Source organism: Schistocerca americana, chromosome X (genome assembly GCF_021461395.2).
Source record: "Schistocerca americana isolate TAMUIC-IGC-003095 chromosome X, iqSchAmer2.1, whole genome shotgun sequence".
NCBI classification, from domain to species: Eukaryota; Metazoa; Arthropoda; class Insecta; order Orthoptera; family Acrididae; genus Schistocerca; species Schistocerca americana.
In genome coordinates this window covers 769,240,207-769,267,380 of record NC_060130.1, presented here as the reverse complement: position 1 = coordinate 769,267,380, position 27,174 = coordinate 769,240,207, and the positions used below count along the sequence as shown (strand labels likewise).

Genomic DNA, 27,174 nt, shown 5'->3' with positions numbered 1-27,174 from the left:
ATACCTCTCCCCATCAGTTTAATGGATGTGAGGTCACAAAACTGAAGTTTAAATGTGTTCCTCGTTGCAGAAATAAGTTGCTTGATGGCTATCACTACTTTAATTTATTTATTTTTTTAAATAAAAGAATCTGACCTTTATGTATTAAGTTAATCGTAATGTATATTAATGTGGTAGCACAACATATGAGTCAACTATTCGTTCCACCCTTCTTTCTGCCATCTTAGCAAAAAAACGGAAAATAATTTTTACTACGGTGAAATGATACATAAAATGTCTCATCTTAAAAAAATTTTTTTTGCTGATTCCAGAACCGGTCTTAAATTTAGCCACTCTGTAACATTTACGAAGTTATGGAGAATTTAACACCATCATTAATTTTTTATTAGGCCTAATATTGTATAAGATATTCTCGGATTTCTTGGCAAGAAGTCCGAGAATTTTTTATACAACAGTGTCGTCGCGAAAGACTTCGTTCTCATAGGCCTAATATTAATTCACCTGGTGCATTTGAGCTACAGTTGTATGTGTGAAACATGCTCTTTTGTTCAAAAAAATGGTTAAAATGGCTCTGAGCACTAGGAGACTTAACTTCTGAGGTCATCAGTCCCCTAGAACTTAGAACTACTTAAACCTAACTAACCTAAGGACATCACACACATCCATGCCCGAGGCAGAATTCGAACCTGCGGCCGTAGCGGTCGCGCGGTTCCAGACTGTAGCGCCTAGAACCGCTCGGCCACTTCGGCCGGCCATGCTCTTTTGTTGCCTAGCATCAGTTGAATGAAAGTTACTTTTGAAACCAGCCATTTAATGCAATTTCAATACTGCATCATAAATTATCTTGTTGATACTCCACATATCTGCGGAATTAGCCAGATGAATAGGTACCCCATGAAACCTATTATCCTATTATGATATTTAGTTTTTAAAGATCCGCAGCTCATGGTAGCAAAATGTGGGGTGATGAAGTTAACTGGTTTCAACATTCGAAATATAGACTTCTTACACGAAACCTAAAACATAATTTCAGAATGATTGTATGGTACCGATGGAATCAGCAATCTAGTGATGTTATAAACATGTTTTACGTATATAAAAATTGGAATTATGTAATATCAATTCTGCTGGAGTCAAAGAGTGTCTTGCTACTGGTCGTGATCGACATTGCTTTAATAATCGATAGCCGACAATGAGAATATATCACAAGAAGAGGTGCGAATCATGAAACTTACTTTCTACTTTTTATGTCCACTCTTCAAAAAATAGCTGAAGTGTTTGTAGTCCATTAGATCTCCGTCGCGACATTTTCAGTTACATGGCACTACGTTAATGTCACACACGGGAACAGCTGCACGGCATACCGGCGCTTTTCCCTCTGGGTAGTGTGTATGATGTCTGAGCAATGCAGTGAACTCGTGCCACACGTTTGTTCAGAAACGGCGGCCAACGACTCGGAAACGCTCAGCAGGACTAAGCTAATATTCGCTTGCCTTCAGCTTGCAGTGCTTCGTCACGACGCGAAGTGGGCCCCGTAACTTCAGGCAGTGTGACCAACTGTGTACAGCTAATATTGAACGAGATCGGCATGAACTCACACGACAGATCCCAAATTTACAAACATCTCGGCACTAAAAATATACAGATCGAAACTTACCAACTATCAGTTTTATTTGTTTCCGGTTGGGGAAAGGACAAGGCAGGTGGAAGATAGTCAGACTTGCAGATAATCAGCGCTTGGTGCAACAAGTTGTTGACCATTGTTTGTTAGAAACCTTTTTTAAATCTTCAAACGCTGTAAATTTGTTTAACTCTGTCCTAGTTTTCTCTCCGCATGACTTACAGTAATTCTCCTTACTTGGTTATCATTCTTTCCCGTCGTGACATTGCACAATTTTAAATATTGGTTTGTACGGCGTTCATGTTCTTTACATACCTTTATGAGAGTCTTTTATTTAAATATGTTAGTACAACACGAAGTCATATACCACCGAATCTTACAACTTTCCTCGCCATACAGGATTTCCAGTAGGAAACTCAGGTAATGACTTTAACTGAAGAGCCGGCCGCGGTGGTCTCGCGGTTCTAGGCGCTCAGTCCGGAACCGTGCGACTACTACGGTCGCAGGTTCGAATCCTGCCTCGGGCATGGATGTGTGTGATGTCCTTAGATTAGTTAGGTTTAAGTAGTTCTAAGTCATAGGGGGCTGATGGCCACAGATGTTAAGTCCCATAGTGCTCAGAGCCATTTGAACCACTTTGTAACTGAAGAGTTTCATATCAAAACATCGTTTGTTTTATGACAGGGGCATAAACTACCCTTACGGGTTATGGTAATCACTAAATTGGAGGTCTGCGCGATGTGGATTAGAAAACAGATTTCCGGATGTCATGGCCAATTTTCTTAAATGTGAAATTAATAGTTGTCCCCTCAGCGTTGAAACATCGCATCGTACTGCGAGTAATGAGCGTTAATGACTTCATTTTCTTCCACGCTAAATGTACCTTCCACGTCAACATTATTCACAGCGTTTCTCAACTTAATTGTTTTCGTCGTGCTCTTTGTTTTTCAGTATAAAGCCTCCTGTGATCTTAGAACTGCTCTTAGAATGAAGCTCCGAGATTAACGTCCCGTATACATCGAGATTATTACATACAAAATTCAAAGTCAGCTTGACAAGGACGAAAAACGAAGTCCACCACAGTCTTGTAAAGTATCTATTTCGCACTGTTATCGGAGGTTCAGGCAGCTCGGGACGGGTGAATCCGATACGGGCGTTTGTCGTTTGCAGTGTTTGATTAGGTGAACTGGACCGGTACACTGTCAAATGCCTTATTTAATACCTTTCTGTGAGAGTCGTTCATTTCTGAGTTCTTTTTGATTGCAATTACATTACAAACATAGTTTCCAACAATGCATCAGTCGGCTGTGAAATGCTGCATAAGACAAGGCGCTTTCACACCAATAAGCCTCCCTTAAGACAGCTAACGAGGTTGCGTAGATTCAAGCTACAGTTAAAAACATATATCACGAAGCAGCTGCAAGACTCTATTACAGCCAAAATTTGCGTCACGCGGTATCCGATGGCAGAGAACATTTTCGCGAAGGTAACTTGTTAGTCTTCAAAACCTCCATCTTAGATTGCAATAGTCTTGTGGATGGTACAACTGATTTTTGTACAACATCGAACACTTTCGGGTTTCTACTTTCTGATTCGTTTTAACAGCAGAAGATATTTTCCAGTGAAGAAGAATTGAATTCTTCTGACCGTGATGACCCAGCGGCTAAGATACTGCACTCGTACTCAAGAGGAGCAGAACCAGTTCGGTTTTTCAGCTTAATGCTTTTCGTGGTTTCCCTAAATCGCTTCAAATTAATGTCTGTATGGATTCTTCCTTCCTTCAACACCGCAGTCGATTTACTGACTTATCCTTGACAGCTTGCGCTATTAATCCCTATCTAATGATAGCTATGTCGACGAGGCATGAAACTGCAACCATTCATTTCTGACGGACAATATCAAAGGAAAGAACTGAGATAAGTGCTTAACGCCCCGTCGATGTCGAGGTCACGAGAGAATCATAGAAGCAACCTAACTCGGCCGCGAGCTTTTTAAAAGAGCAATACCGAAAGCCGTATGAAGAGATATAAGGAAACCTTGGAAAATCCAAAACAGATTGGCCGGTTGGGGACAGGAATCCACGCTTCCAGAATGCGAATCTTCACAACTGTCCAGCGACGTGGCACAATGGGTAACACAATGGACTCACGTTCGGAAGGATGGCAGTTACAATCCTCCATAGGCCAGCTGGATTTAGGTTTTCCGAAATGAATTAACACGTATATACTTTGAAAAGGACTCGACCGATTTCTTTCTCCATTCTCCTCCTATCCGAACCTGCGTTCCGTCTCTAATGGCCCCGTCATTGAACCTTAATATTCCTTCCTTCACCACTACGCCACCTTAGGGGACCAAAAATAGAGTGTTTATGTACGTCTTCCAGACATCCTCACATTGGGTTTCGGTTATTTTTCTGCATCGCTGACGCCAATGCCGTAATAATTCCCTAAACAAATCTTTAATACTTTTAATACTCTACCTGATTAAACGGTCCTCAGTTGGAACTTCTCGAATTCCGTATTTACTTTATTTGACACACACTGGGAGTAATCATAGCTATTCACGGTTACGATAAAGTGTAATAATAAATAATTTTCTTTCTTTTCTTCTCTCGAGTAAGCAAGAACATAAAAATATTCTTTGGCACACTTCTATAAGTGAGCATAACGGATATGAACACAGATAGTTTGTTTGTTCACAGTGCAGTGTTCCTCACAGCAATGTGAGATATAACCCTAACTTTATTGACTGCCTGCTCGGAAGAAAGAATGAAAAGTGAGAAGCTGAAAGATCCATTCCATTCCGACATCTGCCTGGAAAAACCTATGGAAAACACGAAATTCAAAATCCTAATTCGCGTATCGGTATTTGAATCTGGTTGCTACCGATACGTATCCAGTTTTCTGACGACCGGTTCAGTAATCTGACACGTCAGCGTTTAACGAAATACTTCAGCATTTCTGGCTTGTTGCACGTTTCTATTGTCTATGCCATTCTCACCGAGTGCATTAGGTGCTTCGTGCTGTACTGTGAGGGTTCTGGCGAGAGTACGGCACCTTGCTGTAGTTCACGCTTCTTTAGATACGTAATTAGAGCCGAGGCTGCCGCCAATCACGACCGCTTAACCTGGAGTTTCGAAGGCAAGCTGTAGGAGTGTTGTGTCACGTTGGTAGTTCTGTATGTAGCTCCTCAGGCTTCGCGAGTGCTGCCGCTGAGGTAAGGGAGTCACGAACCGCTAGCCAGTAGCACAGCTGCTCAGCTGTTACTCCCAACGTGCCGACCGCGTCCTTCGGCCAGTATTCAAGCGGCCTAGATTTCCGTCTCTCCTTTTCCAGCCTCATAACGCTGTTTTCTGTGATTAGCTCTGGCTCCGGTACTACATAACACGCAACGTGCTGAAACGGTAGGCGTAATACGTGAAGAGAAAACTACCCCTGCGACTAAATTCTGCAACTTCGATGCGGAGCGGGGCGCTAAGTGCAGCACAGACAGTGTATGCGAAATGCCTTGACGTGCTTCTTCCAGTTTGTGTTTCAGCTTGTGACAGTGTACGCTGCATAATAAAAAAGTGAAGCATCCGCAAGACATGGTCGGAAGTCAATGTAACTTCGTGCACGTTGAAACGTCCCCTTAGAAAAATTATGAATGACTGTGCTAGTAAGCTTCTATGTTATTTGATACAAAGACAGCTGAGTAAAACTGAACGTACTCAAACACTTCTCTCTTTAGTTATTCTGATCATCACTAAACTGACACACAATATTTTTAGCGCAACGCAGTCTGACTTTCAGTAATCCCTACAAAAGAATGGCCCTGACTAACAATAACCTATACCTTTCATGAATCACTTACCGCACAAAAATCTTCGTTACTCCAACTACTGCAATACAGCGAACGCCAATACTGCCAGCTAAATAAAAGATTCTAACTACTGAAGGCACTAACTACGGATAGGCATAGTTAGCAAATGAAAGATTTTGATAGAGAACAAACAATTTATTTACCTTAATAATGTTCAAAATTCATCATATATATCTATCAGTTAATGACAACCGTCTTTACAAATTTCCTTTTTCTGGCGGACACACGTCCAGATCCTCTCTCTCCACATCCACCACAGCTGGCGGCTCACCTCCAACTGCGCAACGCTACGTGCTGTTCCCATCCAACTGCCCAACACTGCACAAGCGAATACTCCAACAATGAGTCCAACCAGCCACAGACTGCACACAGCACAGTCAGTGATTTTCATACAGAGCGCTACGTGGCATTACCAACATAAAAACCTAAACAGCCTACTTACAACGTATACACCATCGGGTGGGATGTACATTATTACAGTTGCAATTCTCTGTGACAGGTAGAACGCCCACCAGAGTGCATTAGCGTTGGTCGTGTTTAGTGTTGTTACCAATTCTGATACGGTAAATAAGGGGCGTGAACAGCGACAGATGTGTGATCGCTGTGAAGGCCACTGAGATGGTGCATATGTGTATGGGATAGCGTTATCAGCACCTGACAGAGTTTGAGTTACGTCCCATAGTGATCAGAGCCATTTGAACCATTTTTGAGAGTTTGAGAGGGGTCTCCTTGTGGGTCACCATTTGGCCAGCTGGTCGAATCGTGCAATATTCATGTTTGTGCGACATTCGAATAAGACAGTGGTCCGGGGTTGAACTGTTCGGGAATGTGGGGGCTGGCATACCCGTCGTCGGCCATGCGGTTCTAGGCGTTACAGTCTGGAACCGAGCGACCGCTACGGTACGCCCAGAAGAAATATGTACCATTCTGATGGAAGCCATTTTTAACAGTGATCGTAACGTTGCTCTATAAAACAACATGACGGCGTGGTCACAAATCAGGAAAAGCTTTACTGAAGATGACAACTGCCGCGGGGGCGTGCTCCAGCACCAAGGTTTTTTTCTAAGCGTTTGTCCGTGTCACAACAGATTCAAATGGTTCAAATGGCTCTGAGCACTATGCGACTTAACTTCTGAGGTCATCAGTCGCCTAGAACTTAGAACTAATTAAACCTAACTAACCTAAGGACATCACACACATCCATGCCCGAGGCAGGATTCGAACCTGCGACCGTAGCGGTCACACGGTTCCAGACTGAAGCGCCTAGAACCGCACGGCCACACCCGGCCGGCACAACAGATTCCAAGGAAGCTACAGATTAATGTAAACCATCAATCAATGTATCAAACTTTACGGTCGATTATGTTTATCTACGAACATAATATTTATTATAATTCACCGTTCTAAAACAATTCTAATGCGCTCTCAAGGAATTGCAGTTATGGTTTGATAGAGTTTTGATTGCTCTTTGATTTCAGTAATACACAGGGTGTTTCTTAGCATTTTGCAATAATCGTCGCGGTGAGGCTGTTTCCAAGTATCAACAGAAGAACCATTATTCTTACGAACGTATGTTCAACATAATAAGTTGGTAGTGAAGCATAGGCGCTGCACAAAAAGGTGCCACCTTGTATCTATTCCGTAAGATACTACGATGATGCATTGGCTGTGAAGGCTATTGTACCACTGTACACATCACACAGAGCAAATATGCCTCTATGTGTAATACACAGATGGCATCTGTCGTCTATTCACGTTCACCACATGCGAAGTGCAGCGGCAATGACACAGCTCTGAAAGGGCAAGAGTAGGGTACGTTCAACAAGACAGGTAGCTGGTAGCGTGTGAATGGTGCTGAGTTAGTCAAGTCGAGAACAAAGCGACATCCTTTTCGTGCAAGAGACTTGACTGTAGAAGATGTATTTGATCTGCAAAAAATAAACAAGGCGAGGAACGTAGCCAACTCTCAAAACATGACTGTGTTGGAGAGCGATACAAATCTAAGGCTGCCGAAGAGATACGAGGATGGAAAAATCAAATTATGGGTAGTAACAGATTGCATCACAAGGAGCGGTCATAACCTTATAGTCCCGGAAGTATGAGATACAATCGCTGTATGAGAACGCGAATCCAAGGGAAAACGCATGTATAAGAAACCTAACTGGGAAGTATTACGAGTAGAGCTAGGGTTACCAGCCGTGCAAGGAACAGGATTTGATGTGCACTTAAAGCTGTTGAACTAGCGAGAGTAATATAGCATGCTCAAAAAAAGCAATACCTGCAAAAAAAAATTGTGAGAACGAAAACACCTTGAAGTAGCTCATTACATGCCTTGCAAAGAAGAATACGGCAAGTCAGAAAATTCTATCAGAGCGCGTTGAGAGAGGATGCACAAGTTAGGCGTCTGGAAAATGAAGCCACTGTAAAATATTTTGCAAAGAACAACTTGGGATCTTACATTTAGGGTACACCACGCTAAATACTGACGGAGAAACTTAAGTCGCCAAGGTCGTTACAACTTCGAGAAAAGGCGACGGCTCCATGACACTGGGCAGATAGACGTCGCTAATGAAAATATTCCCCCTGATTACTGCAATGGCATTGAAACGTATAACATTAAGAAACTATACGAAGCATCTGCAATAAAATGACAGTGTCGTAACGCCATCTGCTTAAGAGAAATTGAGATTAGTCATCACACAATTCAGAAAAAGAGAAAAAAGGAAGAAGAAAAAAAAAACAACCGGGAGAAACGAAATAAAACCGGACATATTAGAGATTGAAATGCTCGTAAATCACGTATGTCTGGGGTGAACAATATAAAACCATGTCCTACACTCATATACACTCCTGGCAATTGAAATAAGAACACCGTGAATTCATTGTCCCAGGAAGGGGAAACTTTATTGACACATTCCTGGGGTCAGATACATCACATGATCACACTGACAGAACCACAGGCACATAGACACAGGCAACAGAGCATGCACAATGTAGGCACTAGTACAGTGTATATCCACCTTTCGCAGCAATGCAGGCTGCTATTCTCCCATGGAGACGATCGTAGAGATGCTGGATGTAGTCCTGTGGAACGGCTTGCCATGCCATTTCCACCTGGCGCCTCAGTTGGACCAGCGTTCGTGCTGGACGTGCAGACCGCGTGAGACGACGCTTCATCCAGTCCCAAACATGCTCAATGGGGGACAGATCCGGAGATCTTGCTGGCCAGGGTAGTTGACTTACACCTTCTAGAGCACGTTGGGTGGCACGGGATACATGCGGACGTGCATTGTCCTGTTGGAACAGCAAGTTCCCTTGCCGGTCTAGGAATGGTAGAACGATGGGTTCGATGACGGTTTGGATGTACCGTGCACTATTCAGTGTCCCCTCGACGATCACCAGTGGTGTACGGCCAGTGTAGGAGATCGCTCCCCACACCATGATGCCGGGTGTTGGCCCTGTGTGCCTCGGTCGTATGCAGTCCTGATTGTGGCGCTCACCTGCACGGCGCCAAACACGCATACGACCATCATTGGCACCAAGGCAGAAGCGACTCTCATCGCTGAAGACGACACGTCTCCATTCGTCCCTCCATTCACGCCTGTCGCGACACCACTGGAGGCGGCCTGCACGATGTTGGGGCGTGAGCAGAAGACGGCCTAACGGTGTGCGGGACCGTAGCCCAGCTTCATGGAGACGGTTGCGAATGGTCCTCGCCGATACCCCAGGAGCAACAGTGTCCCTAATTTGCTGGGAAGTGGCGGTGCGGTCCCCTACGGCACTGCGTAGGATCCTACGGTCTTGGCGTGCATCCGTGCGTCGCTGCGGTCCGGTCCCAGGTCGACGGGCACGTGGACCTTCCGCCGACCACTGGCGACAACATCGATGTACTGTGGAGACCTCACGCCCCACGTGTTGAGTAATTCGGCGGTACGTCCACCCGGCCTCCCGCATGCCCACTATACGCCCTCGCTCAAAGTCCGTCAACTGCACATACGGTTCACGTCCACGCTGTCGCGGCATGCTACCAGTGTTAAAGACTGCGATGGAGCTCCGTATGCCACGGCAAACTGGCTGACACTGACGGCGGCGGTGCACAAATGCTGCGCAGCTAGCGCCATTCGACGGCCAACACCGCGGTTCCTGGTGTGTCCGCTGTGCCGTGCGTGTGATCATTGCTTGTACAGCCCTCTCGCAGTGTCCGGAGCAAGTATGGTGGGTCTGACACACCGGTGTCAATGTGTTCTTTTTTCCATTTCCAGGAGTGTATATCAAAGAGCACAGGAAGCATGGCTGCTTTCCATGCACGGGTTCTTTCACATGGCCACTTCGTTTCTACCGTTTTTGTAGCCCGTTTTATTCACCGACTATGCCGTATCTGAATGAAACTGCTTTATAATCTTACATGTCATTCACACAAGGGAAGGTGTTAATTCCCATGGTGTGGTTGTCACGAAACGTCAAACTATTATCCACACTCACCTGATCAACCAATGCATGCTTCTAGGACGACAGAAAGAACTGGCATATCTGACATTCTTGGTGGAGAAACTATGAGCAGTAGTGCGAAATATGACCCTCGTAGTTCGACCCACCATATGTTACATGCCTCAGAGCACTTTACTTTCCATAGACATTGCTTTTTGGACATTTACTCAAGACAGAAGCTCGGCGTCGATGTCCAGTACTCTGGCGTGTCTGGTTTCCTGACCTTAACACATTGCACTTTCAGTTGCACGGGCACATCAAACATTTGACTTATGATACTCTTTTTAATGACACAAACAGCGTGGAACAGTGTACCCAAAACGCTCGTTCAGCTGTTCGACAAGGTCAGGTAACATCAGACGGCTCTGACGCTCCATTGCTGCTTATGGGGTACTTCGAGCATTCCATGTCATGTGGCTACTATATACCCTCTAACCATTTAACGTGCAATTTAGTAACAACGCTTCCTTTGACGTGTGTTTACAGGAACCTTTCGTCTATAGGACTTATCATTCCTGAAGTTTGTCGTAGATATTTTGAAACTTCCTGCAGCATCAGGCGTTCTAGCCAGGATCACAAAGCAGTACAATCACTCATGTCCATTATAGCGTTTTAATAAACAGTTCTAGCAATTAACATTCGAGGACAGTAAATTCATTAAATACGGAGCCTTTGACACCTTAGTGTGGCCTTATACAGAAAACTTTCCAGGACTCATTTAATAAAATTATAAACACCGAAAAAAGCATATTATTATCAGTCGCAGTAAATTGCAAGGTACGCTGGGCATGTTTTGGAACATCTTTCAATTCAGTTAAGGTTTAGCGATTGAATCGATGACGTAGGAATGCTAGCTGGAACATATAATCTCCAGGAATCCGGATTACAGTAATCGGGGCGAACGGACCGGATAACAACGCAGATTCGTGATGGCAGGCAACGCAAGGAAAGAGACGCGAAGAGACATAGCGGTGGACTGAAAATATTTATTTTATGCTGATTGATTTCTAACATATCGACAGAAGACACAGATACCGTCATTCTGGTAGAATGTAAAGTGTGCGTATATATCAAAAGAAAGGAAGATGCTGTTGCAGTCAAAGGACAGATGAAGTTTAACTAGGAACTAGACACGGGAAGAACACTAGTTCAGTTGGATAATGGTGTAGGAAGGAATCAGCTATTTCTCTGTGAAGATATCATCGCTATTATTGGCTGGAGTGCTTTAGAAAAAAAGTCAACAATGATTGGCCTGGAGCGGATTTTGATCCCGTTCCTCTCAGAACGAGTTTAGCATCCTTATTTACATAAATGATATGCCTCCTAGTATTACAGGTGATTCAAAAATATTTCTGTTTGCAGATGACACCAGCTTGGTAGTGAAGGATCTTGTGTGTAATATTGAAACAGTATCAAATAATGTAGTTCATGAAATAATTTCGTGGCTTGTGATGGCTCACTCCTTCTATTCTCCCGAGGTGCTCCTGGAAGAGCTGAAAAATTAAGCAAATTCCAATGTTACGTTGTTGATTTTCTTTATTTAAACTGACGACTTGTCGCCTGAATATGTTTATTATATTTCATTTTATGTGTTTCTACTATCGTGTTATAATTTCATGTATTGACTCGTTCCATGACCATGGAGACCTCTCCTTAATTTGGTCCCACGGAACAATAACTAAACAAATAAAAATAAATAAATAAATAAATCCTAACTAACGGTAGTGGTGCAGCTGTAACAGCAGAATGGGGCAAGAAGCAAGGATATTCTGGAAGATTTTTCAAGACACAGCACAGATCGGAAGACGGCCCAAAATTTAGGGAGATCGTTGAGTTTTATTAGTTGATGTACGATATACGTGGGGCGTTCAATAAGTAAGGCAACACTTTTTTTCCTCGGCCAATTCCGGTCGGAAAAATGCGGAATTTGTTGTGGACACCGTGGAATATTCCCACTTCAGCCCCTATAGTTTCATGAAGTTCCGATGGGTGGCGGCACTACACATAACTGTTGATAATTCTTCCGGGTTATATGGCCGTGGTCCATGGAATTCTTCTATTTCTAACGTTTCGTCCAATACTACGTTGGACATTCTCAGAGGTATGGCTGGTCCTTCTGAGTCCTGCCGACTGACGAGTCGGGAGTCGGAGAGCGGCCTAAATACCGAGGAAAGTGGGCGTGGTCTAGCTTGCACATAGTAGCAGAGAGAAAACTAGGCAAAGTTTACCATTGAAGTGGAAAAAGACCAGGTTATTTCGTTTCTCGATGTGTTAGTCATGAGGCAGACCGATGTCAGTCTAAAACATAAAGTGTTTCGGAAGAGCACACATACTGATAGATACTTACATAAGAACTCCAATCATCACCCACAACAAAAAAGAGGTGTAATCAAAAGTTTAGTGGACAGGGCAAAACGGATGTGTACGCCGGAACATCTGGATACGGAACTGAATCATCTGAAACAGGCCTTCGAAAAGAATGGGTACTCAAACAAAGAAATTAATAGAGTTTTAAGACCTAATTACAGCAGGCCAAAGGACAAAGATGGTACACAGCAATGGAAGAACACGGTGTCTTTACCTTTCATTAGTAAGGTTACAGATCGAATCGGCAAAACTTTGCTGAAACACAAAGTGTAACCGGTATTCAAACCTACCAGAAAAATAGGACAAGTACTTCGTTCTGTTAAAGATAGAAGGCCGCCATTATCATCTAGTGGTGTGTATAAAATTCCATGTACCTGTGGCAAGGTCTATATTGGTACTACGAAAAGAAGTGTGAATACGAGGGTAAAGGAGCATAAAAGTCTTTGCCGACTGGGGAAAAATAGATAAATCGGCCGTTGCGGAACATGCACTTCAGTCAGGTGACCATGTAGTTAAGTTTTCTGAAACTACAGTTTTAAGTGCTACCACGAACTATTATCCACGACTGTACAGGGAGGCTATTGGAATTTATAAACATGAAGATAATTTTAATAGAAAAGAAGAGGCCTTGAAATTAAGCGAGATATGGACAGTGGCGTTACAGAATCGATAAGTGATTTTTATCTATGACGGACTATTATCGATAGTTACATTTTATCTTTGACTAGTTTTCTCTCTGCTACTATGTGCAAGCTAGACCACGCCCACTTTCCTCGGTATTTAGGCCGCTCTCCGACTCCCGACTCGTCAGTCGGCAGGACTCAGCAGGACCAGCCATACCTCTGAGGATGTCCAACGTAGTATTGGACGAAACGTTAGAAATAGAAGAATTCCATGGACCACGGCCATATAACCCGGAAGAATTATCAACAACTGTACCATCCGGTCGTGAAAGCCTTCATTGTATGACTGCACATAGTCCTCAAAATGGCATCTGTAACGGAGGTGCGTCCAAAGCACAGAGCTGTCATTGAGTTTCTTTTGGCGAAAAATCAAAGCATCGCAGATATTCGTAGGCGCTTGCAGAATGTCAACGGCGGCCTGGCAGTGAACAAGAGCACGGTGAGTCGTTGGGCGACGCGTCTGTCGTCATCGCAACAAGGACGCACAAACCTGTCCGATCTCCTGCGTGCCGGTCGGACGCACACAATTGTGACTCCTGCAATGCTGGAACGTGCGGACACACGCATTCGAGGTGATCAATGGATCGCAATCAATCACCTCGCTGCTCAGCTGGCCGTCTCTATTGGTAGTGCTGACACGCGAGTCTACCAGTTGGGGTACTCAACGGTGTGTGCCCGCTGGGTTCCTCGCCGCCTAACACAAGACCATAAAGAGCAACGAAGGATCATCTATACGGAATCGCCTGCGCGTTACGAGACTGATCGTGAGGTTATTGATGCAGCGAGACGTTGGCTCCTTCGACCATAAATATAATAGACTGGCCCTGACGTCATTTTCGTGGCTCCAACATCTCTGGGCTAAAGTCACGTGAATGTTGGCAAAACATGGTTGTTTCGTGTTGCGCTTATGGTTGTACTCAGCGTTTTGTCGGGGGAAATGGCATTGCATTTCACGTGTGTTTCTATGATAGTGCAGATACGTTTATTGAAATATGCTGACGTGACTTTTATATGTTTTTTACACTTGAAATAGAGTATCGCGTAAATTAAATTGTTGAAAGTGATGCCTGTAAAGTCAGACTCATATTACATTTTGGAAAGTATCTGTGATAATTCGGTTACAGAAGTAAGTATAGCTGTTTCTCGTTCCTACTCGTAGGTTCCCTAAGGATGAAAATCGAAGGCAGCTTTGGATACAGGCCCCGAAACGGAAAAACTTTAAGCCATCTGCACATACGCGCCTTTTTGTATATACAAATGAAATTATAATAAGGTAAGAGCACCTATAGTCGATACATGGAGAGAATTTTTTTTCTATCTTCTAATACAGGGTGTCCGAAAAGTCTTTCGCTGATTACATAAATTGATAACTCAGGCTAGAAGTCAGATACAAATATGAAATTGGTGTCTAATTGTAGATGTGATGGTAGCCTCAGCGAAGAAGAATGGCCCGATAATTCGATCGTGCAATAGCGCGCACCAAATATTCACCTTTGGACTGCCTCTGGTGCACTCCACGACCTCGCCAGGGGGTTGTGAACCCCAAATGCGTACATTATGGCGATTCACTATTCCACTGACAAAAAAGGTCGCTTCGTCGGAAAAGGCAATTCGTCTGAGATAACCATCATCGTCCTCAATATGTGATAGCATTTCGACTGCAAAGTCATATCGACGTGTACCGTCATTGGGCAAGAATGGAAGTGCAAGTTTACTGATGTGTGAAAAAAACTATGAGAGTTTGTAAACAATTAGACACCAGTTTCATATTTGTATCTTACTTCTAGCCTGAGTTATCAATTTATGTAATCATGGAAAGACTTTTCGGACACCCTGTACTATTAAATAAATGTAGGCTGCAAAATCATTTTCTGAAACTTCAAAGTCTCACCTTTCATCTAAAATATCATTTTTTTTAACTGGTAGTTTAAACTTTTGTAAAAATAGTAGGAACTGAACGTTTGAAGTGCACCTAAAATTGATACTCAAAAATGGACCTGCTCCTAAAGTCGACAATTTTGGCACCTATAGTTGACATAATTCCCATATCCCATTTTCTTTTATAAGTGACTAGAGCTCAAAACGCGGCGAATCCAATGTTTAAAGTTTTGACACGAGCCCACTCTTACTGTTTTAAAGAATTTTAACGACATTTTACATTAATTGGTAGTTTATAGTAATTTCGTCCCGCTGCCCACCAGAGGGGCGTTCGATGTACTTGTTAGATTTTATAAATGGTACTGTGAACAAATCCAGGTCAAATGTAGTTATGACATAATTTTTCGCAAATAAAAACGTAATTTTTGTTGGAAGCGTTTGGCAGCCAATACGATACAAACATAGGATGGCAGACCGCTGATTTGAAATCCCGCCACGTTTTGCCAACAGTCACGTGGTTTATGTTGGAGCCACACCAGCCCTATAGCTTCTGCACAGCAAGGCCAGTCTACCAGTATCTACGGTCGAAGGTTGGCTCCGACGTCAACCAGTAGAGTAGTACCACGCAACCGTACATGCCATCCCAGTAAGGTGGCGTAGCCTGCCCGGTTAGCCGTGCGGTCTAACTCACGGCTTTCCGGATTGGGAAAGAGCGCCTGGTTCTCGGCACGTATCCGCCCGGCGGACTTCTGTCGAGGTCCGGTGAGCCGGCCAGTTTATGGATGGTTTTTAGGCGGTTTTCCATTTGCCTCGACGAATGCGGGCTGGTTCCCCTTATCCCGCCTCAGCTACACTATGTCGGCGATTGCTGCGCCAACAAGTTCTCCATGTACGCGTACACCACCATTACTCTACCACGCCAACATAGTGGTTACACTCGTCTTGTGTGAGACGTTCCTTTGGGGGGGCGGGGGGGGGGGGGGGGGAAGGGGGGGTCAACTGGGGGCCTAACCGCACAATAACCCTGAAAGAGTGGTTCGGCGTGGGGCGGCAGAGGGGTGAAGTGGACCACTGCGGCTGCGGCGAAGACGGAGCCTCTCCGTCGTTTCTAGGTCCCCGGTTAACATACAATACAATACAATACAAGATGGCATAAGGGCGTCACACTGAACGAAGATTATATTGAAAAATAGGATTTTGGAGCCGAAAGAGTGGGGAATAGTGTGGTGTACTGGAGTCCGGATTAAAAACAACCTGCTTGCAGAAAAAAAAGTGTAGCATTATTTATTGAACGCCCCTCGTAAATCAGCGAGGTATCTCGTATACAGTGAACTTCGTAGAATGTAAGACATCTGTTAAATAATCATTAGTCTTAGAATTTCGATGGCAGACGTTAGATATTCAGATAATAGTGATTTAAGTAACAGTGGAATCATTTAAGTTATTAAAGGCGTGTAGGTGTGAGAATTGAAGTTTTGAGGCGTAATACTAAGCAGAAAGTTGCCAAATTTCCAGTGAATTACAGAGAGTACATTCACACACTGGAGTGTGATGGATGCTTAAATACTCAGTTCGTGGATGTCACTGTTTTCACAATACTGTGAAATCTCTTTTTGTGTCATAGTCCTCATTCTAATCTAGTTTTTTAGTACCGTTTCTCGATATTGCAGTGTCTGCGATAGGACTAAAGGCTGTTACTACAGGTGTGCTTGTGCGTGTGTTGCAGATGTCTCGAGTGGTGTGTGCTGTGGCGCTGGTGCTGGCGGTGCAGCTGGCTGACGCGCAGTCCAACTACGACAGCCAGGCCAACAATGTGGAGTACATCGGCAACGGGCTGCCGCCCTCCGCCACGCTGGACGGAAAGGTCAGTATCCCAGAAACACAACGCAACTAGGGGACGCCATCCCGCTGACAGAGATTGGAACTACCTTAACATTCGTCCAAAAGGAGATCCGACGTCTTCAACACGAGGAGCGTGATGATTCTCTCAGGGTTAGAATCAAGGCGCTGTAATCAAACATAACGTGAATAAGTAAACTAACTGCCCTTGCTGTGGCCTATCGCTTGCCTACATGTCGTTTCCCGTACTGTGGAATCTGAATGGAGGCTTTTATATTCCACTGCTCCTTCCGACGCCTTGCAGGCACTACAGGGTGAAAAGTATTTAAACTGACAAAATCCGGGAGGTTTTAGGGGACATTAAAACAAATATTTTTCCCTTATGTCATTTTTCCCTATGAGGAGTATTTAAACTGGTAGAGAAAGATTTCTTTGGCGGCAAATTAATTAAACCAACAAACACTTTTCCATTTTTTATGACCAAGAGACAACACGTTGTTGTTGTTGTTGTGGTCTTCAGTCCTGAGACTGGTTTGATGCATCTCTCCATGCTACCCTATCCTGTGCAAGCTTCTTCATCTCCCAGTACCTACTGTAACCTACATCCTTTTGAATCTGCTTAGTGTATTCATCTCTTGGTCTCCCTCTACGATTTTTGCCCTCCACGCTGCCCTCCAATACTAAGTTGGTGATCCCTTGATGCCTCAGAACATGTCCTACCAACCGATCCCTTCTTCTAGTCAAGTTGTGCCACAAACTTCTCTTCTCCCCAATTCTATTCAATACCTCCTCATTAGTTATGTGATCTACCCATCTAATTTTCAGCATTCTTCTGTAGCACCACGTTTCGAAAGCTTCTATTCTCTTCTTGTCTAAACTATTTATCGTCCACGTTTCACTTCCATACATGGCTACACTCCATACAAATACTTTCAGAAACGACTTCCTGACACTTAAATCTATACTCGATGTTAACAAACTTTTCTTCTTCAGAAACGCTTTCCTTGCCAATGCCAGTCTACATCTTATATCCTCTCTACTTCTACCATCATCAGTTATTTTGCTCCCCAAATAGCAAAACTCCTTTACTACTTTAAGTGTCTCATTTCCTAATCTAATTCCGCCAGCATCACCCGACGTAATTCGACTACATTCCATTATACTCGTTTTGCTTTTGTTGATGTTCATCTTATATCCTTCTTTCAAGACACTATCAATTCCGTTAAACTGCTCTTCCAAGTCCTTAACACAAGCCAATTTCAATTACAGTAGATTTTCAAAAATGGCTCCATTGACACGTAAACAAAGGTTACACCGTCGGATCATGCTCTGTCTGACACGGGCAAAAACCGCAGGAGTACCCTGAATTGTTCCTGCTGCTACTATCCGGGCAACCAGATCCTCTTCTGATGCAACAGGAGTTGCGTAAACAAGGTTGGACATCTCTCCCCACACAAAAAGTCCAGAGGGGACATGTCTGGGGATCGAACAGGCCATGGTACAGGACCACCTCTGCCAATCCACGTTTTTGGGAAACGTCGGCCAAGGAATGGACGCACACGACGACTGAAATGTGTCGGCGCCCGGTCATGTTGGAACCACATGCGTTGTCTTGTAGGGAGCGGGACGTCTTCCAGCAATTCTGGCAATACTCTGGCGAGAAAATTGTAATAGTACCTGGCATTTAATGGCCTAGGTAGCAGATACGGCCCAATTAAACAGTCTCCAACAACACCGACCCACACATTAACGAAGAACCGCACTTGATGAGCGCTAGTAACTGTGGCATGTGGGTTATCCTCACTCCAAACATGCGAATTGTGCATGTTGAAGACTCCATCACGCCCGAACGTTGCTTCATCGGTAAACAACACAGAGGATGGAAATGTAGGATGCATTTCACACTGTTCCAGGTACCACTGGGAAAACTGTGCACTGGGTGGATAATCAATTGGTTCCAGGTTGTGGACACGCTGTATGTGAAATGGACGTAACAACTGCTCTCGAAGGACTGTTCTTACATTCGTCTGATTCGTCCCCATGTTACGTGCAATTGCACGAGTGCTGATTGAAGGATACCGCTCCACTGCTGCAAGACAGCTTCCTCAAATTGCAGCGTTCTTACCGTGCGACGGCGTCCCTGTCCAGGTAATCTGCAAAATAACCCGGTCTCACGCAGACGTTGGTAGACAGCAGCAAAGGTCGTATGATGCCGGATACGGCGATTAGGATATTGTTGTTGATAAACCGCTGTGCAGCTCGTCTGTTGCGGTGCGCTACATAGTACGCACCAACCATGTCAGTGTACACATTCCAGGTGTAACGCTCCATTAGTAAACACAGACAATCCACTACTACTCTGGTGGACAGCAGTTGCATACAACTGAGGAGCGTAATACGCCCTCTAACAACTGAAGTTCGTAATACGGCCTCTAACAACTGAAGAGCGTAATACGGCCTCTACCGGTTTAAATAATCCTCACAGGAAAAAGTGACATTAGGGAAAACTATTTGTTTTGATGTCCCGTACAACCTCCCAGAGTTTGTCGGTTTAAATGCTTTCCACCCTGTATATTGGTGAAATGTTTGAGCGGAACCAAAACATGACTCCCTAGATATTACACAAAGGATTTTTGGCCAAATTTTCATAGCGAAACGAAGAGTGCGGAATGGACAAACGGAGTATCAAAATGGCTCTGAGCACTATGGGACTTAACTTCTGAGGCCATCAGTCCCCTAGAACTTAGAACTACTTAAACCTAACTAACCTAAGGACATCACACACATCCATGCCTGAGGCAGGATTCGAACCTGCGATCGTAGCAGTCGCGCGGTTCCAGACTGAAGCGCCTAGAACCGCTCGGCCACTCCGGCCGGCAAACGGGGTATCAAACTGACCAGTGTGAAGTATAGTTTTGAAAAAAGTATTTAATTGCATCAAAATAATCAGTGTAATTAGGGAAAACTTCGTGATCTGAGGGAAAATTGAAATATTTAATGAACAGCAGCAGCGTCAAAAGATGTCAATTCGCAGCATAAACTGAAACTGTTTACCTTTTTATTGATCAGTATTCTCTTAATAATAGTAGAATACCAACCCAAATTTAAATATGTTATTGAAAAAAAGAGGAAAATTGAAAAAAAGTGATCAAATATAATGTGAAATGATTTGTTTAAAGGCAAGAAAGAAAACAAGTTAGAGAAATATTTGGCGCGCCTTTCGATCATGTACGGCAATTGAGGTGCCGATTGAGAATTTAAGCCGGCCGAAGTGGCCGTGCGGTTAAAGGCGCTGCAGTCTGGAACCGCAAGACCGCTACGGTCGCAGGCTCGAATCCTGCCTCGGGCATGGATGTTTGTGATGTCCTTAGGTTAGTTAGGTTTAACTAGTTCTAAGTTCTAGGGGACTAATGACCTCAGCAGTTGAGTCCCATAGTGCTCAGAGCCATTTGAACCATTTGAGAATTTAAAGTTCAATGTTTGACTTACAGTCTTAGAATTTTAAATAGTACTAGAGGGCATTTACGTGGTGGAGTTTCACTGAGTGATCTCCTTACGTCACTAATCTTCGAGCATCTCAGCAGCTGTACACGATTCCCTGGAATGTTCAAAGGCGCGTCAAGTGTTTCTCTGTTCTATTTTGTTTCTTACTTTTGAACAAATCATTTCACAATATGCTTGACCGTTTTTATCTTACATCAAGGTTCAGAGCGACTTTTCATCGCCTCCAGCATGCGTTCTGTACTTGAAATGTAAGTTTGTCCCACTCGCGGCGGATTCTTGAGGAAAATACAGGGTGGTCGAAAAATCGCGTTACAAACCTTTAGGACTTGTAGAAGGGAGGAGTACATAATATTTTGAATAGGAATCCATGTCCGGTCACGCACCGTTTCCGTTCTACGACGGTTTTGTTTCAGACGTGGAACGTATCCACGTCTGCTTCTACTCAAGCTAACTAGTCGTGCATAGTTGATCTTCCTACAAAACGTGCTGGACCCGTTCTTTGAAGCTGTGCCACTGAATATCCGTAATGAAAGGTGGTTCCGGCATGATTGTGCATCCCCTCACTTCTCACGTTCGGCCCGGAGACATCTCAACAGACGATATCGTGAAAGATGGATAGGCCGAGGTGGTCCAACGGCGTGGCCGCGGAGATCGCCGGATTTAACTCCTATGGACTACTTCTTGTGGCGTCGTAAGCAAAGTTTAATTTACGAGACTCCTATAGAGATAGGGGAAGATCTGCTGACACGAGTTCTGGACACTGCACTAGAAACTGAAGAGACATCAGGTGGGATGGAGAGTATGTACCAGAACATGCTTGTAGATACGATGTCTGTAAACAACGTTGGTGGTCGCCGTTGTTGTAATACATCAGTACTGTTCTGTACGTACAGTATGTTGGGTTCTTTTTTGCTCTGGAATAATGTGAACACATAATGTTTAAGTGTTAATAGAAACAAATGTGCCCAAGCCATAAATGGATGTTTCGTTATTTTCTTTTCGAATTGTTAGTCTACCTAATAATTATACTAGGTCACGCTTAATGCATTTCCGTCAAGCAGAAGTGGGTGAGTTAAACATCTGAACTGAAATCGTCGTAGAACGTTTCCGAACATAGGTTCCTATTCAAAATGTTATGTGCTCACTCTCCTCTGCAAGTCCTAGAAGTTTGTAACGGTAATTTCCGAACACCATGCACAAGGATTGTACTTATTTCCCCTTTCCCAGTATGCCCCCTGAGAAGTGCTAAAGTACTTTGCACCCAAAGCACGTCTTTGGTTTACTTTTTTGCTCCCTCATATTTTCTACCTGGTTCTTTTTCATGATGAAGAAGCTGTTAATAAGTTCGCAAACGAACAAATTCATGCTAAGGCATGCAATCATGCAATGTCCTTTCGTTCAGGGGTGCTAGTTCTGCAAGGCTCGCAGAAGAGATTTGTGAAGTTTGAAAGGTAGGAGACGAGGTACTGGTAGAATTGAAGCTGTGAGGAGGGGTCGTGAGTCGTGCTTGGGTAGCTCGGTTGGTAGAGGACTTGCCCGCGAAAGACAAAGGTCCCGAGTTCGAGCCTCGGCCCGGCACACAGTTATAATCTGCTAGGAAGTTTCATATCAGCGCACACTTCGCTGCAGAGTGAAAATCTCATTCTGCTTTATAACTTCTTTCTTGCGTTCGCTAATACTCAGTTAAGAATGTAAATACATAAAACTGCAAACAGCCACTTTATTGAATAACTATTTATTATCCCATGAACCGGTTTTCAAACCTTTTCAGGTTCATCTTACTCTTGAGATGAAGATGAACCTGAAAAGATTCGAAAACCGGTTTATGGAATAATAAATAACTATTCAAAAAAGTAACTGGTCGCAGTTTCAGTTAACAGTCACAGGTTCTAAAATATCCGTAATGGGTAAGCTCAATAAATTAAGAATGTATGGACCGGAATTCGAAGCCCACTACTTCCAAATTCTAGTCTAGAGTCTTAACCAGGAGACCAACAAGCTTGATATGATGCAGAGAAGTTCCAAATATCTAGCTGTGATTCCTACTTTGCCTGCGATGATGAAACATCCAGTTGATATCTGATTATTTATTTTTAGATTTCTAGGGGGAAAAAAGGCATACAGGCTGTCAGCTTGGACCCCGCCTATTTCTCAGACGCTGTGAACATATGCACATGTTTGCACATAGTTCCTCCACAGGGAGAAACTTTCGTGTTTGAAAATTCAGTACAATTTCAGTACAATTTTCCATTGTTACAACCGCTCAATATACTACAGCACCATCCGCAAAAAGCCTCAGTGAACTTCCGATGTTATCCACAAGGTCATTTATTGTGAATAGCAACGGTCCTACGACACTCCCCTGCGGCACACCTGAAATCACTCTTACTTCGGAAGACTTCTCTCCATTGAGAATGACATGCTGCGTTCTGTTATCTAGGAACTCTTCAATCCAATCACATAATTGGTCTGATAGTCTATATGTTCTTACTTTGTTCATTAAACGACTGTGGGGAACTATATCAAACGCCTTGCGGAAGTCAAAAAAATGGTTCAAATGGCTCTGAGCACTATGCGACTTAACATCTTAGGTCATCAGTCCCCTAGAACTTAGAACTACTTAAACCTAACTAACCTAAGGACATCACACACATCCATGCCCGAGGCAGGATTCGAACCTGCGACCGTAGCAGTCCCGCGGTTCCGGACTGCAGCGCCTAGAACCGCACGGCCACCGCGGCCGGCTCAACGGAAGTCAAGACAGACGGCATCTACCTGGGAACCCGTGTCTATGGCCCCTTGAGTCTCGTGGACGAATAGCGCGAGCTGGGTTTCACACGACCGTCTTTTTCGAAACCCATGCTGATTCCTACAGAGTAGATTTCTAGTCTCCAGAAAAGTCATTATACTCGGACATAATACGTGTTCCAGAATTCTACAACTGATCGACGTTAGAGATATAGGTCTATAGTTCTGCACATCTGTTCGACGTCCCTGCTTGAAAACGGGGATGACCTGTGCCCTTTTCCAATCTTTTGGAACGCTACGCTCTTCTAGAACCTATGGTACACCGCTGCAAGGAGGGGGGGGGGGGGGGGGGGCAAGTTCCTTCGCGTACTCTGTGCAAAATCGAACTGATATCCCAGTTACATCAGTGTAATTCTTGTCTTTGAATAAAAGTGTCACTTCTGTTTGTCTCATTTCTTATTTCTGTCAAATTCAAATGGCTCTAAGCACTATGGGACTTAACATCTGAGGTCATCAGTCCCCTAGAACTTAGAACTACTTAAACCTAACTAACCTAAGGACATCACACACATCCATGCCCGAGGCAGGATTCGAACCTGCGACCGTAGCAGTCCCGCGGTTCCGGACTGCAGCGCCTAGAACCGCTCGGCCACAGCGGCCGGCTTATCTCTGTCAGTTACCTTCGTTGTACTATAGCAGCTTTTTCAATGCATGACTAAAATTTCGTAGAGTTGTGTTACTTGTCCATGACACATCATGCGGAAGTTACTTCCGTCATATTTTGAGATGAATGTCATTTTGTCACGACTCTTACACCGAAGTCGTCCTTCGTTGTTTTATTTATAAAATTTAACGGAGCAATCTTACCACTGACAAAAAGTGTAGACTGCGTGATAGCTACCTGAAGTGCAGAAGTAATGGTGCAGCGATGCTGCCGCCGTGGCTGCTTCTGGAAGACGGACCCGCCGTGTCCTTATACAGCACCGCCCCCTCCATCGGTCCTGCTCGCTGCTCCTTCACGGTCGGCGAACCAGACGGTCAGAAAGCCGTTCCTTCTGCCAGCGGCCAGCGCCATTTCTGCATTACTGTCATCCTCCTCGTAGTCCCTCCAAATAGGGTTCTTGCTGTGGACGTAGATTGCAGATTATTTTCCTGTTTTGCCTATCCCAGAAACCGGAAGCATGTGTGATGCACGTCATTCCGAATTATTATGTGGCTCCCGCGTTGTAGGGAACGAGGTTATTCGCGTATTCTTCGTCGGAATCTTCAATCCGCGATTAGTTATCTTTCAACGAACGTAATTTATTTGGAGACGATACTGGACTTGACTCCCACATAGGTTATTTACACCAAGAACTTGCCTTGTAATTAAGCAAACATTTAAGCTACGAGCCCAAAGATTTCAGATATTTTGCTGCTCAGTTATAATGACGACTCCATTTCCCGAACTTTTTTCTAGACCACCTGTTTATCACTCTAATTCGTGATTCCAAACCACTTTCGGTTTATCATTCCGTTTGTAGAGAGATCGGTGCAACATTCCATAAAAGTCTATAGACATGTTAGCTTCAACCATCCTAATGTTTTTTATTCTGTATAGTTCTTTTGGAGGGTACGATAAATCAACACTGTTTCTGCTTCTTTGATTTTAATTACAGTTTCCTTTGGGCTCACACTACGTTAATTCTTTGGCGTGTTGTTCCTTCTCTTCCTTTCAGTTATTCATTTTTTCGTCCTGAAAGCGTGTTGTTCCTTCTCTTCCTTCCAGTTATTCATTTTTTCGTCCTGAAAGCCTGCCTTTTCTGTAGCTTCTTTAAATTATGTTCTGTTTCTTATTGTGTCCTACTCGACACTTGCATTTTCGATGTCTGTTCCTACTTCTTTCAGCGATTGATTCTGAGTTTGTAATTTTTTACTAAGTCAAAGATTCGCTTGGTTATTTTGTCGTTATTCATCCTTCATATGAGTTCATAGAATGTAATCTCCTTTTCTTCGTTGCATCCGTTACCTTTTCAACTTCAAGATATAGTTCTGTATTAGATCTTAATCTGTGTTCTGATTCAATGCTGCTTTTTGGTCACAGCATTTTTCTTAGGAGTCTTCTTTCATTTTTTTTAATTTTTCGAGCTGCATAGAGCATTTAAGATATGACCACTGTTTCATAATGTTTCAGTTTTTTGTTCCAGGATAAAGATTTTGTAGTACAGATGTTTCCTGGTTTTTGAAAGGCCCTCTCCATATTATATTTTCTAGTCCCTATTGCTCTCTTTCTCTTGATGCTGTTTGATGTCCATTCTTTTAGATATTTAAAAAAGTCAACTTTATATAAATTGTTCTTATCAATTGGTTTTTTTTTTCAAATAAAATTTGTAATCCTTCTTCTGCTGATTGACGTTCCATTTCTGTGTTTGCTCTTGTGCACTTTCATGTGAGTATTAGTAAGTGTCTTTTCATGTGCAAATGCTAGAAAATCTACAGTCATCTTGTTTGGCTTCCTACCTAGTTGTATATTCTTAGTACTTATGGCCTTCCTCCGTCCTCTTACCACTTTCTACAATGCACCGTTAAATAGTAGAGGCGACAAGTCATCTCCTTGTCTTACTGCTGGTTCTATTTCTTTACTCGCCCGTTCCCTTTGACTGGCTTCCCATCAACGTTAAGGTAACGATAAAATGTGAGATTCTTAGAGACTGGCAATACAGAGAGGCTTGCAAAAATGTGGTATTATGGAGCTCTGTGTGACCGAGGTGCCACCTGTTTCTGTGCGTGTTTAGACTTATCCACAAACGCACTGTAGCCTAGAGCTCGAGTTCGACAGAGATATCGTAGTAATGGAGAAAAGTGGCGAACTGTTTTAATGTATAGTGTTCGTCGAGGGCTGACAATGGATTAGTCAGTGCCTCTGTTGTTTACAGATGTCTGTCCTAATTGCTCTAGAATGTTCAGATGATTCTGACAATTTCAGAGTGGAAGCCCGGTTCTCGATGAAGTCTTCTTCTCAAATCACTAATCTTCATCACTAACTAAGAATTTTACTGCAGAAAGGATACTAGTAGAGAGCACTGTTGTATAACACCATCACACCAGTTATTAGCTCTGTCTGCTAATGCTGTGTAGTGTTAAAGTAAGGAACCACTGCTCTTTATGTACACAGTATCTTTTGGCGGAGGAAGAAACGGTATGACATGTCTCACGATAAAACAAAAATATTCAAAAAAATTTGAAAGTAGTGGATAGTGTTGTTTCCAGTGAACAGTCGTGACTTTGAAACTTCCTTGCAAATTAAAACAGTGTGCCGGACCGAGACTCGAACTCGCGATCTTCGCCCTTCGCGGGCAAATGCTGTACCGACTGAGTACCCCCCCTCACAGCTTTACATCCGCCAGTACCTCGTCTCCTACCTTCCTACCGAGCGAGGTGGCGCAGTGGTTAGACACTGGACTCGCATTCGGGAGGACGACGGTTCAATCCCGCGTCCCGCCATCCTGATTTAGGTTTTCCGTGATTTCCCTAAATCGCTCCAGGCAAATGCCGGGATGGTTCCTTTGAAAGGGCACGGCCGACTTCCTTCCCCAATCGGATGAGACCGATGACCTCGCTGTCTGGTCTCCTTCCCCAAACAACCCAACCCCTACCTTCCTAGCTTGACAGAAGCTCTCCTGCGAAACTTGGAAGTTTGGAAGGTGGGAGACGAGGTACTGGCGGAAGTAAAGCCGTGAGGAGGGGTCGTCAGTCGTGCTTGGTAGCTCAGTCGGTAGAGAACTTGCCCGCGAAAAGTAAAAGTCCCGAGTTCGAGTCTCGGTCCACCACGTAGTTTAAATCTGCAAGGAAGTTTCACATCAGCGCACACTCCGCTTCAGTGTGAAAATTTCATTCTGTAATCATGACTTTATTACCTAAATATTCTAACCCAGTGGAAAACCATGATGTACGGGTTTGAAGACGAGGGTGCGCTAGACCCAGTCGAAAAATCCTTGGCTGTCATGTAGAGAATATTGGCCGGTCCCTTCCTCGTAAGGGGCGTGCTGATACGTGTGGAGTATGTGTTGTCTCTTGTCTGACGTCATATATGCTTAAAATAGTTTGTTCAAATTCGAGAGCCAAAATGTAACTATCGTAGCAGTAGCTTTCACATTTATTGATTACCTTGCTCAAGTTATTTTCCGCTGTTAATATAAGTAAAGA

The 27,174-nt window shown here is 43.8% G+C and overlaps 1 protein-coding gene across 2 annotated transcripts in view; it reads left to right on the top strand.

The window, feature by feature from the left end:
• LOC124556736 (flocculation protein FLO11) overlaps positions 1-27,174 on the top strand; it is a 194,034-nt gene that overhangs the window by 148,615 nt on the left and 18,245 nt on the right. For both annotated transcript variants that reach the window (XM_047130734.1, XM_047130735.1), the window contains one exon: positions 16,625-16,762. In XM_047130734.1, the coding sequence (XP_046986690.1) occupies positions 16,625-16,762 (138 nt within the window). The remainder of the gene's footprint in view (positions 1-16,624; positions 16,763-27,174) is intronic.